Here is an 18,573-nt window from a genome sequence, read left to right as displayed (position 1 = left end):
AGCACCTCACCAGGATTTGACCTAGAAAGAATTGAAAAAAGCACATTTTGACAGAATTACCAAGAGAGTTATGAAGCAAAACAGTCCTGGGGCAGAGAAGCCTCAACGTGCTTTTCCTGAAAGAGGGGACTATGCATGGTTTGATTGAGGCCTGTCGTCTCACTTCTGGTAATAATGCTGAATTATGTGCACTCTTCTCAGTCAGAGACAAGACAAGTGATTTGAGTGAGTTAAGATGTACCTTTGAACCTATGGCAAGGCTTAATATATATAATTTTTTAAAAAACTGACACACCAGAGAGTGAAAGGAAGGCAGAAAATGTACTGGTGGTCCTTCGTGCATAAAGATGACAATGATTGCAAAGTAAGGGTCCTTGGCTCTCTGCTGCATAAATTATCTGCTGAGTGCCACTGCCTAATGGCTCAGATTGGCACTGATTTTGTCTTTCTTTCAGCATATGGAACAGATTTTTGCCTACACATGAACAGTATCACCCCATCCCAGATAGTATCCCACCAGCAAAATGGAACATCCAATTGCTTTCCTCAACTGTTTTTCTTTTAGCAAGTTATTTTCCAGAGTTTTCCCAGCATGTCTCAAGCAGCACTTTAATACCTCAACTCCTGAGGTGCAACAGTATATTATAAATGGTGTACTGGGGAAAACACTTATTTAGGATCTAGAATGGGAGTTAATAATTTAACTGCCTTTTTCAGAGCTGCATTTCGACAATGAAGGCTCCATGGGAGAAACAAAACACTAGAATAGTCTACCTTAAGCTGATCAGTACTTAGACCACCCAGAGTGACAACACTTGGCATAATTTCTTTTATAGATTAGTATGAGCACTGTATCGTATAGATGTAAGTATATATATATATATATATATATATATATATATATATACTTATATATAATTATATATGAATATATAATTCCTATATACATGAATGTTCTTCCAACTAAAAGCAGGGTGAAAGAAGAAAAAACAAGGGCAAGAACAAAGAGGACTCCAAAGTGAGGCTTATAAAATGCACACAGTGATGACATACAGTTTACAGTTGGGCCTCAAATTGAGCTTTCCAGATATTCATTCAACAAAGGGAAGTAACCTTGTCAGTTCACAGCATTGAAAGGATAAAACCAAGTACCCAAGGGATTTTTTAAGCTGTTTTTGGCACCAAGATCAGATATGGCTCTATCCCTAGAGGCCTGGTAAAGTGGACACTGTGTGATGCAGTGATCATCAGACTCAAAAACATTGTTTTTTTGTTGTTGGGTTTTTTTTTTTTTGCGGTACGCGGGCCTCTCACTGTTGTGGCCTCTCCCGTTGCAGAGCACAGGCTCCAGACGCGCAGGTTCAGCTGCCATGGCTCACGGGCCCAGCCGCTCGGCGGCACGTGGGATCTTCCCGGATCAGGGCACGAACCCGCGTCCCCTGCATCGGCAGGCGGACTCTCAACCACTGCGCCCCCAGGGAAGCCCTCAAAAACATTCTTTACAATAGAGTTAGTGACATTCATTGGTTGTTTCTCATAAAGCCCTTCCATCTCAGCTAATAGCATCTCACCAAATGGTAACTCTGTAAGAATAATTCTTCAGGGGCCCAGTATAGCCTGTATAATCAGCTCTCTGCTAATCAACAATGTGCAACTAGAAATTGAAACCAGAAAACCTTAATTAATAAAATATACTGGCTGGTTATCACCTAACGTGCAAGAAGTTAGACATTGGGCTTCTCTGGTGGCGCAGTGGTTGAGAGTCCGCCTGCCGATGCAGGGGACGCGGGTTCGTGCCCTGATCCGGGAAGATCCCACGTGCCGCCGAGCGGCTGGGCCCGTGAGCCATGGCAGCTGAACCTGCGCGTCCGGAGCCTGTGCTCCGCAACGGGAGAGGCCACAACAGTGAGAGGCCCGCGTACCGCAAAAAAACAAACAAAAAAGTTAGATTTTGCCAGTAAATGCTTTACTGAATTAAATTTTGATCAGCTTGAAAAGTCTGAAAAGCCTTTCCAGCAGCATAATAAATACCAGAAAGAGGATGCAGCTAATGGCAGTGCCTAGTAGCAGCCTGGGAAACGGTCGTTGTCGTCATCATTATCATCATCATCATCATCATCATCACAATCTCTTCCATTTCTTGGGCCCTTCTTATTTACTAAGCTCTGTCTATATGCACTTTACAAGTGTTATCTCTGTAATCCTCTGTAATCCAATACTGCAAGAGATTTTATTTTACCAAAAAAAGACATCGGCGATTACAATCATTAAATGAATTGCTCAAAGCACCACCAGCTCATAAGTGGTACAGCCAGAATCTGACTCCAGTTCTGACTTTCTGTCGTCCCATACCACCTTTATATTTCTACCGTTAATTAGGACAGCCCCCCCTCCCAACCAGCACCACCAATTTCTTGTAAACTCTGTCTATTTCGTATGACTTCTTTCCAGATGGCACATAGGACTAAAAATCATTTGAAAACAGAAATCACTCTGTTGATCTGTTGAGTCGATTTAATATTCTAGTAGAGAGAGAGAGAAAAGCACTTCTCAATCCTTTTACTTTGTTGGTAGCAAGAGTGCAATCGGAGTCTTGGACGGTCTTGATTTCTACTGACTAACACATTCTCATTAAAAACCACTTACCTGCATTCCTTTAACGAGGTTACTGACCCTTTAACGCATTTGTGGTAGGGCCTTGTTCTTTGTTTTTGCTCTCCTGCTTGCATCTGTTCCGTTTTGTCAGTACACACCAAGACAACGACAGTGCTGCTACAAGCAGCCCTCCATATGTTACAGACGCACTCAAACCATGAGACCTTAGGAAAAGCATCCCTGTTGGCCTTAGATCGATAGTTCAGTGTCCCCAAATATCTAACCAAGGCTATGTCCATATAATTAAGAATATTGCTTTGAAAGAATGACTGAGTGAGTGTTTTTGTGGTCAATGATTAAACTTGAAAGACAGCATAGTTCGCCTGAGATATGGGGGTTTTCACTCAATATTATATGGTAAAGAGTTATCCATAGGTAGAGGTGGTTTTTTTCACCTTTACAACTGTGTATGGTTCCATTTCCGATTAAATCATAACTTTAAAAAATCTGTCCATTTACTGGCGGACATTTAAATTTTTTCCAGGTTTTTTTTTTTTAAACAGTCTGTTTGTTTTGCTGTTACAAACTGCTGCAGTGTATATTCTTGTTCATGTCTACTTGTGAACATTTGCAAGAATTTTTCTAGAGTATATGCCAAGATCTGGAATTGATGATTCATAGAGTATTCCTTATCTTCACCTTTACTAGATATTGCCAATTTTTCTTTCCAGATTACACTCTGACCAACAGTGCAGGTATGAGACTTCTTTTAAGCCAAAATCCTCACCAGACCTTGGTATTATCAGACTTACTTATTTATTTAGTCTCCTTGATAGGTATGAAATAGTATTTTATTATTGTTTTGAAGATCTTCAGGTGTTTGAAAAATAGCTGACTTGGTAGCTCTGTGAAAACGTAGCCTTGTTCTAAATGTAGTGGACGATACATGAGAATCCATTCAGTGTGGTCAATGACTGTGGTCAAGGAGACCAGTTGCGGCCAGTGCTTTGAGCAGCTGTATTTAAAATAAAAATGTCACTGGCATTCATATTTTGACAACTTGTTAAAATATGTCTTTTCCTTTTCCTATGCTACTTACCTTTTCACCTTTTTCTGTTCAGATTGGGTTATGAATTTGGTGCTAACAATAAATAAGTCAAGATTGGTGCTCATCTGCATGGGGCAAGCAGTTGCTTAGATATTTGAAGGCTTACTTTAGACTGTGGCCTGAACTTCCTTAGACATACTTTAAGATGTTCCAGATGGCTGAGGTGGGGCAGAGTGGGGTGGGGGGGGTGGGGTGGGGGATTCGGCCTCTGCCACCCAGACGCAGGCTGGAAGCTGAGTAGGGAGGTGACTGCAAAGGCACCTGTGAGGATGCTTATTTCATCCTTTTAGCCTTGTTGTAGCTCTGCTACAGAGGATTAAGAAAGAGTCCTATGTCCACTTGAGTCCTTTTGTGAAAGAGCAAAAGTGGCCCCAGAGACAAAAGTAGCAGCAAGAGTGATTTGTGATAAGATTCCAAGGTGAAGGTGAATCTTGAGGGGACAGAGATCTGGTCCAGACTCTTCCATTCTCGCAAAGAGATTCTACCTGCATTTCAATCTTGGAAGGTTTTATTAAGGGAAACTGTGGGGTTTTTTACATTTAGAATTTCCCACAAAGGCTGCTGGGGCAGGTGACTCCTGGCTGACCCAGTTGTGAAACAAACCTCCTAGTTCTTAATTTCCATGATGTTGCAGAGAGAGCATGATCTTTGAAGCTGGCAAGCTCAAGTTCACATCCACGCTAGGAGAGGTTTGTGAACTTGGCAAATTACTTCAACTCCCTGAGTCTCCAACTCTTCAGTCCTAAAATCAGAGGGAAAAAGACTACCTGAAAGGGTTGCTGCGAGAATTAAATGCAATTTATGTAAAAGCACCTAGTATCCTACCTGGGACACAATCGAAACGAGAGAAACATTAATTTCCTTCCTTCCCTGCCCCACCCCATCCTCACTCCTCTGTCTCTGGGACCAGCTTTCCCACAGACCCAGTGCCCCCCGGAAACCCCAGGATCCTTGGAGGCGGGAACCTCTATCACCTTCATAAAAGTTGACCTCTCCCAGACCTTGCCTCTGCTATTGTGTAACTGACTTATAATGATTAGCTCAGTGTTATACCTGCTGAACCCAAAGAAACCACTCTATTAACAATGTCAGGCATCAGAGCAGGTTTATGGGAGACATGCAGTCTTTGGGAACAGTTGGAATCTCACAGTAATTAACACTAATGTCCAGGTCATGCCACTTACCTTCAGGGCAAGCCTTGGTGTCCAATTTTGAAGTGAATGGATTTTTCTCCCAAAGTCCCCAGGGAACAATCATTGTCCTTGCTGCCCTTAAAGTAACTGCCTCTCCTCACTGCTGGAAGAGGTTTGGGACCAATAGATAGGATTACGATTATCCGTGACACTCTCTGGTATTAAATTAAAATGCTTTCAATAGTTGGTGGCTGGCTTAGGTGGCTGCCTATGGAACCTTTCATCTCTCTCATCACCTTTCAAGGTTGCCCCTGCAATGGCAGTCTCCAGGAAGAAAGCAGGCTCTGATAGGGAATTCGAATGGAGTCTCAGCGCCGTGCTTACCCATGGGACACTCAGCTGGCTGCAAACACCCTTCCCTTTGGTACAACAGCTCCTTACGTCTCAGTGGAGAAACCGAAGATCAAACAAGTGTGATCTCTGACCCCCACGCTGGCCACCTAGCAGGGTTCTGTCTTCAGGGCAATGGGGATCTGAAATAATTCATGTTGCTCTCCTCACAGTGTTGTGCCTCCGCAGGAGGCTGTCAGCTGCTTGGGGTCATCAATCTGACACACCTTTTTAGTTCTACAGGGAGACTAAAATACTACTTAAATCTTATTCCAACATTTCTCAAATCAGGTGGGTATTACCAAGCATGAAGACATCATCCAGAAACTCAATTTTAAAGGGTTAGTTCTTTGGGAAAAATAAGAAAGAACATTTCCTCCTGTTTACTCTGAGATTTGCTTTTTTCCAACAGTGTGGTCCTTGTGCCTTTCTTAATCTTTGGAGATTAGGCTTCAAATTTTCACCTAGACTCCAATTTGCTCATAAATCTCTTCATTTTGCTTAACTTAAATGTTTTGGCCAACTTCATGGTTTAATAATGAGAGGTAAAATTGGAGCCTAATGACTACTAAGGAGGGAATTTTCCTTTCGTCTGGAATTAAAAGAGCTGTGGAAGGGGCAGCCGTCCTGTCAGACCAGCTGTCCCAACCTTAGCTGAAGCATGCCAAATTACACATTTGATATTACACAGTTCTTTATACCCAGGTACGATGACGTGAGAATCCTTCAAATCAGCCCTACTTACATCCACCTGATTGCTATGCCCCTATTGATTAGCTGCGAACTGTTCATTGAATTCAGGCCACCTGAGAAGCTGCCAGGTCCCCAGAGTGTCCCCCTCACATGCTGCACATTGAAGCCAGGCAAGATACCCAGCTCCAATACGCCTCAGCACAAGTTGTATAATGGGGGCCCTGAGGCCACAATTATCAGATAACCAGGCAGGAGAGAGTACTGTTTCAGCACTTCCACTTGAGCAGACTTTAACTTAAAAGAAAGAAAGAACTCTAAAAAGTTTTAAAACACTTTCCTCATAAGTTTACCACTCGAGAAAGGTATCCACCCCATGGCCATGTAGCCTAGAATTCCCTCCTTATTCCAGAGTGAGAGAAAACACTAGCTGGGTAATTTCCCTTGTGCAGAGAGAGGGGCTCTGGTTTCTTTCGCTTGTATAGAATATACTGGGTCCTCTGAGACCGTCGGTGGAGAGGCCACTTGGCACTGAGGAGAATAAAGGCAACCGGCTGGAGATAGACCAGCCCATTTCTACTGGGGGCCTCTTGGATGGTTAGAAAAGAATAAGCTCAGATTCTTCCACCATAGTTACGGCCCTTCAGGTATGTCCCAGGCCATCTTTCGTCACCACCTATCACGAAGTATCCTGCAATGACTCAATGTGCATTTAACCATATATTGGCTTACGTTAGAATGCTTTGTGCAATTAGATTTCTAATACAGACTGTAAATTCCTCAAGGTTGAAGAACCTTGCTTTATATTTCTTGTTCATTCATTTATTGATTGATAAATGAGTCAGCAATTACTCTACTCATTATTCTAGCACCTACTACGCTGAGAGCACGGTGCAAGGCTTACTTCTTAGGTACTCCAGGGACTCCAGAAAAGTGTGGTCCCTAATTCCTGCCTTCTACTAGTTCAGAATCTTGTTGGATAAGCTCAGTGTATATGGAGATGAAGTTAGGTAATAATGCAATGGCGTACAGTAAGATAACAATGATTCAAAAACACAGTAAAATGACTAGAAGACAAATTTAATAAGGCGTGTCTTTAGGTATTGACATTTGGGGTGGTTTATTCTTCTGCTTTTTGGATTTTCCAAATTTTCTATAACGTACGTGTATTACTTTATTAATCGTAAAACACCAAACCTTAAGGTATGAAGTAAGTAGCAAAACAATAACAGAAGTGTTGCCAAATCAAATTAAGATTCAGGGTCAAATGAGTGGCTCAGAAAGTGAGTTCCTTCTGTTTTAAGTGACTTGTTTCTGTATCCTTCAGTATCTAGACAGAAATGTGCACTAAATAGATGTTGAAAGTACTTTTTTGACTATATAATAATAAATTCTTGCTGAATATAAATTTTGTTGATTATATAATGCCTTACTATGTCTTTTGTAATCATACCTTTCATTATTAAATAAATCTCTCCTATTATTTTGTAACTATGGGTTTCCTATCTCTTCAACAAGATAATAATGTTTTGTGTTCTATATTATCCCCTGCCCCCGGATTACAGTTACGTACATTTGTCTCCTCTTTTAAATGGCACTTTGAAGTCAGACCCCCTGCTGACAATCATAGGATCTCAAGGTTGAAATGAAAAGGACTTTGCTAAAAATAGTAAGATTCTAGAGCAGGGCGCTGTGTTCAAGTCCTAGTTCCACCACTGACTTCTAAATTGCTGCTGGCCAAGAAAAATAAATGGTTTCCTTTTCTGTAACAGGAGGAAAATAATATCTTCCTGTTGTGAATATAAAAATAGCATATACAAAACACAGAGCGTATTATCTGGTCATTATTAAGTACTCAGTAGAAGATAGATATTACTATTATTATCATCTTACTCTTCTATAAGGGATCATAGCACATCATCTAATCTGACTTACCACAAAATATAAGAATCCTCCCTGATATCCTTAATTTATTAAGGTATTTCTGATACCATCAACTTGCATGCTCACAGTGTTTTGTTTAAAAGTTCTTCTTTCCTTGATCTATATCCTGTATCTCAGCAATATGCACGATTAGTTCTCGGGGCTACATAGGATAAAAAGTCCACGGCCTTTTCCACATGACATTATCCATCCTCATATCCTTCAGTGGCACCCACAAATCTCCTTCCCTCCCCACCAGTACAGACATAGCACTTAATAAAGTTTTATTGGTTTGAATGGTTAGAATTAACTCTTTGCTCACAATGGCTTGCGTATCATCGTAATGGTAGGGAATGAACTAAAACGGAGTAAACAGCTACTGGAGGATCCTTCCAGATTTATAAGTCTAGATGGTAAGCTTCTAGGTCTACGGGGCTTTATGTATAATTTTCCTCATTTACATTGTTATCTCTGATCACTGAACAGGACTCTCTCTCTCTGGAATCAAAAACAGAGCAGCTGGATGTTTACATCAACTAAATGACCATTCTGGTTCACTGAGGTGTGCTGTCTTAACACCATCAACCATCATTGCTGTTAATAATAAGAAACGTCATCGGAGAACCTAATAAAAACTCTTCTTCTAGTAAAATTCCATCTCTAAAGTAATATATTTTAGCATCTCTGGTGATTTCTCAGCATTTGTGGAAGCAGGTTGTTTCAAAAAGTAATGCAAAACATTAGGAGTGAACAAAGTTATAGAAATAAAGTGACTTGTTTGCTTCAACAATAAAAAAGCAAGAATCCTAGCTACTAAAAGTCAAGCACATGCAGAACCCTGCCTGTGTTCTATACTTTCTGGAGGAAACCCCCCAGATGGATTGGGATGCAATGGAAGATACTCTGGTAAAGGAGACAGACAAGACTGGGTTTGAATATTTGCCTTTCATTATGAGGTTTTGTCTTTTACTAGCTGTGGAAATTTGGACATGTTATTTAACTTCCAGAAGCCTTCTCTCCTGAAAATAGTAATATTTAATTCAGAGGGCTATCACGAGGATTAAATAAACAAACGTTTGTAGTGTGTTCAGTATGTAGCCGATATTGGAGAAAAGCTGGTTCTTTCCCTCTGCTCCTTTCCTTCTTCTTTGATCTAAATGCTAACACTTAGGAAAATAACAGCATTTTTCTCAACTCGTCAAAACTGGCCAGACTTCCCAGAATAGTAATCAGTCTACATGCTAGAGCTATAATTTGTTAACTTTTCAACCATTACTATGTTTTCACATTTTAAAAGCAAATCACCAAGGGGAATTTCTTTCGGTTTTCCTGGTGAGTAAGGAAGAAACTGATTTTGATTATTTTGGTAAAAATGATCATATTTTTTCCGAGCAAGTACCACCTTAAAGGACTTATACTGAAATGGATAGCCCATGAACCAAGTTTGGGTAATTTTAGTTTGGACCAGAAATCACTTTTTGAGGATAATGAGCAGAGAAGAGAGGAGGCTGATTGATTTTTTTCCAAAGCTGGCATGGGAGTCAGGAGGCTGAATTCTTATAACCTTTATGACCTGTATAGAAGGCATGTAGACAGCTGGAAGAAAACGTTCCCTTGTACCTACCAATTGGAAACAACTCTCCACCAGCTTATGAATATTATCAACCTGCTGTCCCCACCAAGTTGGTGCCCAGCAAAATCAACGAAGTAATATTTTTGCCTGGCATAAATTATTAAGTTGTTCTATGCATGGTTGCTTTAAATCGGAGATGTACTAGCATATTTCTGCCACTCAGTTTCAAACATGCAACATTTTAATGTACGTTTGCTCTCAGTTGAATTTGCCTCATTCATTCGTGGGAACGAAATATGTGCAAAGAACCCTGTACGCTGTGAACAAATAAAAGATGGAAAGGGCATTTTCTCTGCACTTACAGGGCCTTACAGTGGTAGGTGAGAGTAAACACATATGATTCAATGTAGGAGGGATAAGGGACAGAGAGAAAGGTTGGGAATGTTCAGGACAGGGAGAGGTCATTACTGCCGTGGGATGGGGATCATGAAGCCATCATGGGGAGATGACATTTGAGCTGGACCTTAAATATGCACAGGCAGCCATTTGCAGCAACATGGATGGACCTAGAGATTGTCATACTAAGCAAACTAGTCAGAAAGAGAAAGACAAACACCATATGATATCACTTCTATGTGAAATCTAAAATACGATACAAATCAATATATCTATGAAAAAAAAGACTCAGACATAGAGAGCACACTTGTGGTTGCCAAGGGGTAGGGGAGATGTGGGAGGGAAGGACTGGGAGTTTGGGATTAGCAGAGGCAAACTATTATACATAGGATGGATAAACAACTATACGGAACACGGAACTATATTCAATATCCTGTGACAAACCTTAATGGAAAAGGATATGAAACAGAATATATGTGTATATATATAACTGAGTCACTTTGCTGTACAGAAGAAATTAACACAATATTGTAAATCAACTATTCTTCAATAAAATTTTAAAAAATATATATAGAAGGGTAGACTTTGTCAATGGAGAGTTGAATGGGAAGAGATTTCCAGGAGCTGGGAACTGCCAAAGCATAGGCAGAGGAGAAGAAAAGCATGGGATACACAGGATAAATGCAGAATAGGAAGCGGTATGGTTAGACTGCAGGGTAGGATGGAAGGTAGGTGGAAGAAGTGTCAGGAGAAGGTTGAAAGATCAGCGAGGGCTGACTCAGGGAGGGTCTTACATCCTCTGGAAATCATGGCAGGCTCAGCAAATCTGCTGTTTTATTTGCAACAAAAAATAGGGTAGCTGAATCAAAACGTAGTTTCTGAACTCTGTACCTCACTGGCCAACCTAACCACTTTCATTTTAACAATTTCATTACCTGACCTTTCTGAAAATTATTTTCTGCCTACAATGGGCAAGGCTATTGACAAGCGTTGAGTACAGAGGAATGTCAACCTGCATTGCTCTTGTTCTCACTGACTGTGTTCTGCTACACCATCGGCAGAACATTTTACTTAGTCACTTATTCATGCTAGAGGAACTCTGTTTTGCAGCTGATGGGGGTGAAGGGGGAGAGGTTTTAAGAAGTCATCTCAGGCATCTTATCATTCAACTGGGAATGGTTGTAAGTAAAACACCTTTTAATTCATGCATCTACATATAGGTCGGCTTAGAAATAAATTACATCCAAGACCGCTCAGTGAGAACCAATCCACTAAAAGCCAGAAGACTAAACCCAGCAATGTTATCTAGAAGCACGGACACAGGCTGAAGTGATCATGGAAAGTGTCTTGTCTCTTTTGAAATGGACATAAGGAGCCCTGATGGGAATCTGCAGGTCTGTGCTAAGCTCATACACACACACATGCCAGCTTAGCTTATATAAAGGGGAGCAAAAGCAGCGCAGAGAAATAAATTTAAGTCTCTCTGTACAGAAGTAGTTTTTCACTGGATCCTCTTTAAGCTAGTTTTGAAGTCCCGTTACCACATTTGAGTGTGTGGGTATATACTGTCTCCGGCAATGCTGTCCTGTACTGCTTACCTCTCCTTTGACCATCACATGTCACCAGGTTTTGGTGATTTAGTGTGCTTTTCTATGTCCACTTGGAGCTCCAGGATTGCAGATGATGTAGAAATGGAAGCTACATTCTGTTACTTTTAATGGAAAAGATACTAAGAATCGAACCAGAACAATCCAAGCAGAATAATTTTCCAGGCGGACTCCATGTGCTTCAGATAACTGGATGGTTTAATGGACCGAAAAGCAAAATCATTCTGAATGTTCCTGTACATCAGAAATTTGGGGATTTGGTTCTGCATTAATTTTTCACGTTGGTTCCACACCTTCAGTTCTGTATTCACCATCCTTACCCTCCAGTTTAAAAAGTATTTGATCTTTTTCTTTTTTAAAGAGCTCATAATCCACTTCAGATCATTTCATTGATTATTTCTCAGTTAGTCTTTCTGTATTCTGTAGAGCTAGGCTGTTCATCTCTACAGCTAATCCCACTAATACAACTTAAAGAAGCCCAGGAAGGAGATAGCGGTGAAAATCTCTAACCAGTATTGGCAGCAAACAGGAAGAAGCATAACAGGCGAGCTGGAATCCTGCAAAAAGGGACGCCGTGGGTGAAACAAAACAACAGCAACAACAAGCTGTCTCTTACCAGAAGGGCACTGATTTCATCTGTATGAATTAACCATATTTCATTCCCAGGGAGATGAAGGGAAATCTTGTTTTTCTAGACGTCAAAAAAATTTTTTTAACAAACCCAAGACACAAACAGTCCTGCTTCTTCCCCTACTGGGAATCGTTAGCCTCTCTGAATGTCTATATGGTTTGTATTCCAAATCACACACTCCAGCACTTGGATATTTTGTGCTTTACTTTCATTGTTTCTTACACGTAAGTTTTGTCTTCCCAGACAGAGGACAGATAGTTTCTTCCACTTCTTCATTATATCCCACAGAATCTAATGTGGGGCTGTGTACTAAAGAAGTACCTCTCAAGGTCACTCACCAATGTATGAAAAAGTCCCCACAGGGTGAGAGGTCCCTTGGTCCCTGTTCCCCTCTGACTTCTCTGCCATAGTCAAAAGAGAACATTGGATTGCGCACAGGGTTACTGAGGAGTGGGCAGGATTCTTTAGCTAATTTTCCAGCAGGAGGATCATTGTACTTATGGGTCTGACCTCCATCCTCTATAGTATAGACTGCATATTCTAACCTTTGTAAACCGGGTCAATTCCCCAGACACAACACCGTCACAACGCACTGCTTCTCTGACATGCTTTGTTCAGTCCGACCAGTGAAATATTTAGATGCAAGCTCTTACTTAATGTATGGGGAGATTGATACTCAATTTCTTTACGCCCCTTTTTGGCCCTCAAATTTTCTGCCTTTTCTGATCAGAGAGGTTGTTTTTCACTTTATTCCCTTTGTATACTTTTTTCTTTCTTGATCTCAGTGCTATTTCTACCATTTGTTTAATGGCAATATTCATATTTTTTTCATTCATTCTTCAGATTTGGAAATTGGTATGAAATTAACAAAATTTGAATGATAACGTTCTGTTAATAGTGACAGAACTTCTCTTGCCCAGTTGCCCTTAAATTATAATGGGGTTGTTGACCTCTTCAGTTCTAAAACTTGGCGACCTTTTTCTTTGCACCCACACCAGTTGTGAAAGATGATAGATAGGTAGGTAGGTAGGTAGATAGATAGATGATAGATAGATAGCGTGAGTCTATATTTTTTCTGTGAGAAGAGTTTTCTGAAGTCACATCGTCACCAATCTTTGAGTCATACTGTAGGTTTCCCAGGTTGTCAGCCACGGAGGACACTCCGTTGGGCTAATGGCGAGGGATCTGCCTGTGGGGGGCAGGGAGCCACCTTTCACAGAAAGGCACTGGAATAACTCAACGCAACTAAAAGCTTACTTTTCTCTTTGAGAGGCCCCATAGGAAGCACTAGCTTTAAGTGAAATCTTTATGAAAGGATTCCTTCTCTGAATTTTCCCAACAGGTCTCTTTGTTATTACCCCAAGAGAGCTGCCTACCAGTCAGGGAATCAAATCTCCCTTATCGTGTCCAGACTGCTTTACTGCTGCACACACCCCCTTGGCGGGAGGGCTACAAATGGTTCTCTCAAGCTCCACTCAAACCACCAGCCTGCCGTGTCTGAAATGCCCCAGCCCTTTCTGGCCTCGTGTATTTGACTCCTACACCATAGGGAAGTCCCCCTTGGATTCCAAAAGAAAATTAAACTCCTTGGAATTCCAAACTAATAAACTTTCACAGAGTGGCCCCAGGTGGATTGGTTATCATGATATTTTGGTCTCACCTAACCAATAAGAGGGCCGGTTGGCAAGTTCCCAGGATGAATATTCTCATATAAGCTTTGGATTAGAGGAAGCCAAAAGATTTTCGGCCATCTACATGCTCAACTTACACCCCACCTGGGTTCTGAGGTAGAGATCTGGTGACGATTGGGGCCCTGCAAGGCAATTAAAAGAAATAAAGCGAAGTATTATATTTTAATTGATGTAATCTTCAAGCTCCCAGTGGAATCTGGGGTGATATCTGACTAGAGTTACCCTAGGTATCAATAGATGACTATTCTGTGAAAGTGCATTTAGGAAGACAAAACCCTATGAATCCTGAACTTCATTAACATGTGTATCCGTTTGGGGAGGGGCGGGGGATTGGCTCTGCCTCCAGGACTACAAATTGAAAGAAGCCACCTAGATTTTTCTGGGGTCTGAACAAAGAGCGGAAGAGGATAGGGAATGGAGAGGGAGTGAGAAAAGGGCAGGTGGAGGGGAAGACAAAATGTGGATTTCTACTTTTATTTGCTTTCAGAGTACCTGGATTTTAGACACACCAAGCCATTCTTTCCAAACCCAGACAGCTTTCATCCATCACTAACATTTCAGGGTTTGTTTCTGTTTTATTGTAAATATTGCAGTCGAAGAAAGATAAACAGACAAGAAAAAACGGCTTTATACAGTATACAGAATCAGATAGAAAATACAGAATGGAAAAGAAAGCCGGCAACCAACAGATAAAAAGTGGAGACAAACCAAGGAAGAGACCTAGCTGGTTGCAGATTCACGCACCAGCTTCAGTGAGGTGCAGCAATGGTCCCAGCAGCTAATAGAAAATGCCTAGCGCTGTCAGTCTTATCTTTATTCCGTGAAAGAAACAGACTTTATAAATGATTCATGTGGACATTTATTTCACCAATCCATTTTATAAAAGTTTGCTATTGATCAAGATATCCTGCTCATAAAAACGAGTTTTTTTGTGTGTTTTTTTTTTTTTTTTTTTTTTAAAAAAACAACCCTTCCTGCCCCACATGCGATCTGACAGTAGGGACCACATTGTCAGAAGCACGGAATGGAGCTGTGGGTCGGGGCAGCACGGCACCATTGCAGTCTGCCGTCCATCTGTCTTCAGGTGCCCTTCCCACCAAATCCACGTTTCTCCAGGAGGCTCTAAGCAAGGTTTAAAAAAAGCCTCATGTCCTGCAGAGCTTGCCGACATTTGATGGTTTAAGAGGGGAAAGTAAAAAGATTCAAATTCATAAGAGAGAAGAGGTCAGCCTAGGACAAAATTGGCATCCTTTATAGGAACCATCGGGGTACCCCCAGGATGGCAGTTCTAACTAATAATCCTGGCACAAAGAAGATGTCGACCTAATGTCGACGGCAAAAACATGGAATTAAGCTCGTTGTCTTGCAAAGGTGTCTTTATTTTAGTACGTTCAGAACAGAAACAACGTGAGGACAATTTGATTCAAGGTGGTGACAGCGGGGGAGATGGCCCTAGTGGCTGTTTAGTTCTCTCTCCTCTGAATTTTCTAAGTTGACAAACAGAAATTGCATAGAATTTGTTTTCAATCAGAAAATGAAAACTCTCTGTGTGAAACTCCCAACTGGCGAAGCCAACCGAAGGTCAAACAGCTGCTGAGAAGCTTCACCCCTCCCGCTGAGTGCTCCGGACACTGCAAACATCTCACAAGTAGAGAAGTACTTAGCAGGCATCTGACAGCCTGGAAAGCATCAGTAACTCCGATTGTGTAGATGAAAGAGAAGTGAGATGCTTCATGTAAAGTCATACAAGGGGGGCTACTGCCCATGCTTAGGTGAGGACTCAAGAGTCCCTAGTTCCCAGGCCTGTGTATTGACTACAAGACCCTACCTCTCTCCCAGGAACCTGGCAAATTCTTGATTACTTAAGACCTTCCCATATAATAAACACACACACACACACACGCACACGCGCACACACACACATTTGCACCGAGGTCTCACATCTAGTAGCAAGAAATCACCCAATCCATGATAGTCTTGGGGGGTCTGGCTTCATAGGCAGCTACCGAGTTTGATTAAAAAGAGGTGCAGTTGACAAAGTATGCACCAGACCAGCAGGGCAGCCCCATCCTTCCCCACCTGAAGACAGCACGTTCCTGCTGAAGCCAAGGCCACTGTTGGGGAAATTTGTATTTACCCTCTCTGCTCCTTAAACAAGGGCCTGGGATACTTTGTGCCTTCTACTCTCCTCCGCTATCTCTCTTCTTCAGAGATCACATTCACCAAAGACCAAATCAAACCCAATCATAGGGAAAGTCGAAAAGAGAGAGAAAGAAAGGACAAATTAACCTCTGAAATCCCAGGCATTTCAAGGTCTCTCAGTAAACTATGAGTTAATTGGGTTTTGGCATTTAAAAAATTACTGGACCTTTCTTTGATATTCTCCACCTAATTCACCACCTCCTGCATGACCTGTGGCCCCAGTCACCACACAGAAAGGAGAGTTCAGCATCTGATGCGCTGGCCGCTTCATATTCTAAAATTTAGGAAAATGGTAACAGGGATTATTGTGACTTCAATTCCCTAACCCAGCCTCCCCCTCCAAGAAAACGAAACAAAGGAATAGAATTGAGACAACAAAGAAGAAAAGGAGGGAAGGAGAGAAACAGAGAAAACAAAAGAAAAGAACATTAACAAAAATATACAAATCCAGAAAAGAAAAACTTCCCTGTTGAGTTTAATTTTTTTTTTTTCCTGTAAGAACTAGACCCAGGGTACAATGGCCCCTTCCTAGGGGGAAATTCCTCTGATGACGCCACCAATCCATCAGACGGTCTGGGCAGGGACCCCTCCCACCCCGACTCTTTAGTTTTGTTGGGAGGGAAAGGCCCACTGCGGGAAGAGGGGGCTTGTGGCCAGGTGGGAGAGCGTCCCCTGCCACTCGGGCTCAACGTCTCAGCTCCCCGGACCAGGGCGCCGTCTCCGGCTGGGGCGTCAGGCTCTTTGATCGTTTTGTAAAGTTACTGGATCCAAAATCTGGAGAGAAGGGTGGACGATGTACAAGTCCGGGTGCCCCGCCGGCAGTATGGCGGGCTCAGCGCATCCCGCCTCCGCAGCGGGCCGGGGAGCCGAGCATCCTCGGCGGCGGGGCTACTCGGGCTCGCTGCTGTTGGTGGTCTTCTCCCACTCCAGGCTCTCCTCGCTGCGCGCCGGCGACGGCCGCGCCCGCAGGCCCTGGAAGCGGCGGCACTCGGGGCACACGCGTATGTGCGTGCAGCCGCGGGCCACCAGGGCGGCCTCCTGGGCCAGTCTCTGCGCCAGCTGGTCAGGCTCCCCGGCCCCGCACAGCTTGCCGTTGCTGAGGGTCACGGTGCCCCGGGGCCGGCGCTGCTCCTCGGGTATGGGGGGCTGCGGCGGCGGTAGCCCGGCGCGCCGCCGGCGCGGGTGGACACTGTCCTGACACAGGATGATGCTGCGCAGCTCGCTCACCATCTCCTGGCAGACGGACACCTGGAGGACACGAGGAGGTCACAGCCCGACCTCTCAGGACCAGCCCCCGAGGGTCCCCTGCGGGCTCATTCGGGCGCGCGATTAGGGTGCAGTGTTTCACAATTATATCATCTTATATGTTTGAAGGTCTTTCAATCCACCTCCTCACTTCCACCCGCTATTTAATATTCAAACATCCTCCATACCATCCCGCCAGCTGGTCGTCTTGTCTTTGAACGGCTTCAAAGACACTGATCCCACCATGTTGGGAAGGTGCCGCTACCATTTTTGCAGATTACCCTTAAACGCTGCTTCCTTCTACTGACTTAATTCCTCTCCCTGAACTTTTCATCCATCCATCCCAGTTAAATTTGGACCTTGAAGCCGACTAAATAAATAATCCCTTTACCGCATGTCAGTCTTTCAAGCCTGTGAAAAAACAACCATGTCTCCATGAACATTCTGTTCTCGGGCCAAAGAGTCTCATTTCTTTTAATCAGCTGGTTATGGCTGGAAAGGCTGCGTTCTAACAATAACTATAATAACAAAAACAAGGCAATCTACTCCTGCAGCTCTGCCATCTCCTGATAAGAAACTCTTGGGTCCAGCTGTGTTTCAAAATATTTTGAATTTTGACAAGGTAATACAATGCACATAAAATATGTATCACTTCCAGTGGGCTCTGGGGAAGACCCTGTATTCAAACACATTAATATTTCTGTAGCAAAATGAATATACGTTCACACCAGGTGAGTTAAAGGCCATAAACAATAGCCTCATACGAGTCCAAGTTAAGGTTTGTCACCAAAAGCATTGGCATCAAACTTACAAAAAGCTTGGAACTTTTTGAGCTTTTGAGGTTTCAGAATTGTGGATGAAGAATCTTGAACCTGTACCACGACTACTACTGTTATACCCATTTCACAGATGTGGAAATAGAGGCTCAGAGAAGTTAGATACCTTGCCAGAAATCACTCGACTAACAAACAGCTGACCCAGAATTTGAACCTAAACCTACATACTGCAGAGCACATGCATGCTCTGCTTTCTTCTCTACTCTGTGCTGGAAAGGACACTTTCTCCCGTTACGATGGGAGAGGCAACTTTCTGTTCTTTCACGTTCCTTCTTCCAGTCTTCCCGTTCTATCAACAGGATAGTTGTTCTACCATAGTCAAATAGTTAACTTAGCCTTTACTCTTCTTTCTAGATGTTGGGAGAGCGTGAACTCCTCACTGAATTTTTCAAGGTACATCCAGACCACTGGTGAGCTCTTGGGAGAATAACCCAGCGTGCACAGATCCTCTACCTGAAGCAGCTACAGAGAAGTAGAATCCCCTAATGGAACACGGCCTGAGTTAGGACTTGAGACCTGGATTCTAGACCCAAGGTTGTTAGTGAATAGCAGA

At 42.6% G+C, this 18,573-nt stretch overlaps 1 protein-coding gene across 1 annotated transcript in view; it reads right to left on the bottom strand.

The window, feature by feature from the left end:
- Positions 1-16,410: 16,410 nt before the first annotated feature.
- The window catches only part of GRIK4 (glutamate ionotropic receptor kainate type subunit 4), a 397,554-nt gene continuing 395,391 nt past the window's right edge, over positions 16,411-18,573 (bottom strand). The window contains exon 21 of the mRNA XM_079928310.1: positions 16,411-17,187. Within this exon, the coding sequence (XP_079784436.1) occupies positions 16,828-17,187 (360 nt within the window). The 3' untranslated portion in view covers positions 16,411-16,827. The remainder of the gene's footprint in view (positions 17,188-18,573) is intronic.

This window comes from Stenella coeruleoalba (assembly GCF_951394435.1).
Source record: "Stenella coeruleoalba genome assembly, chromosome: 8".
NCBI classification, from domain to species: Eukaryota; Metazoa; Chordata; class Mammalia; order Artiodactyla; family Delphinidae; genus Stenella; species Stenella coeruleoalba.
Note: the sequence above shows the minus strand (reverse complement) of the source record. Positions and strands in the feature narration are given on the sequence as shown.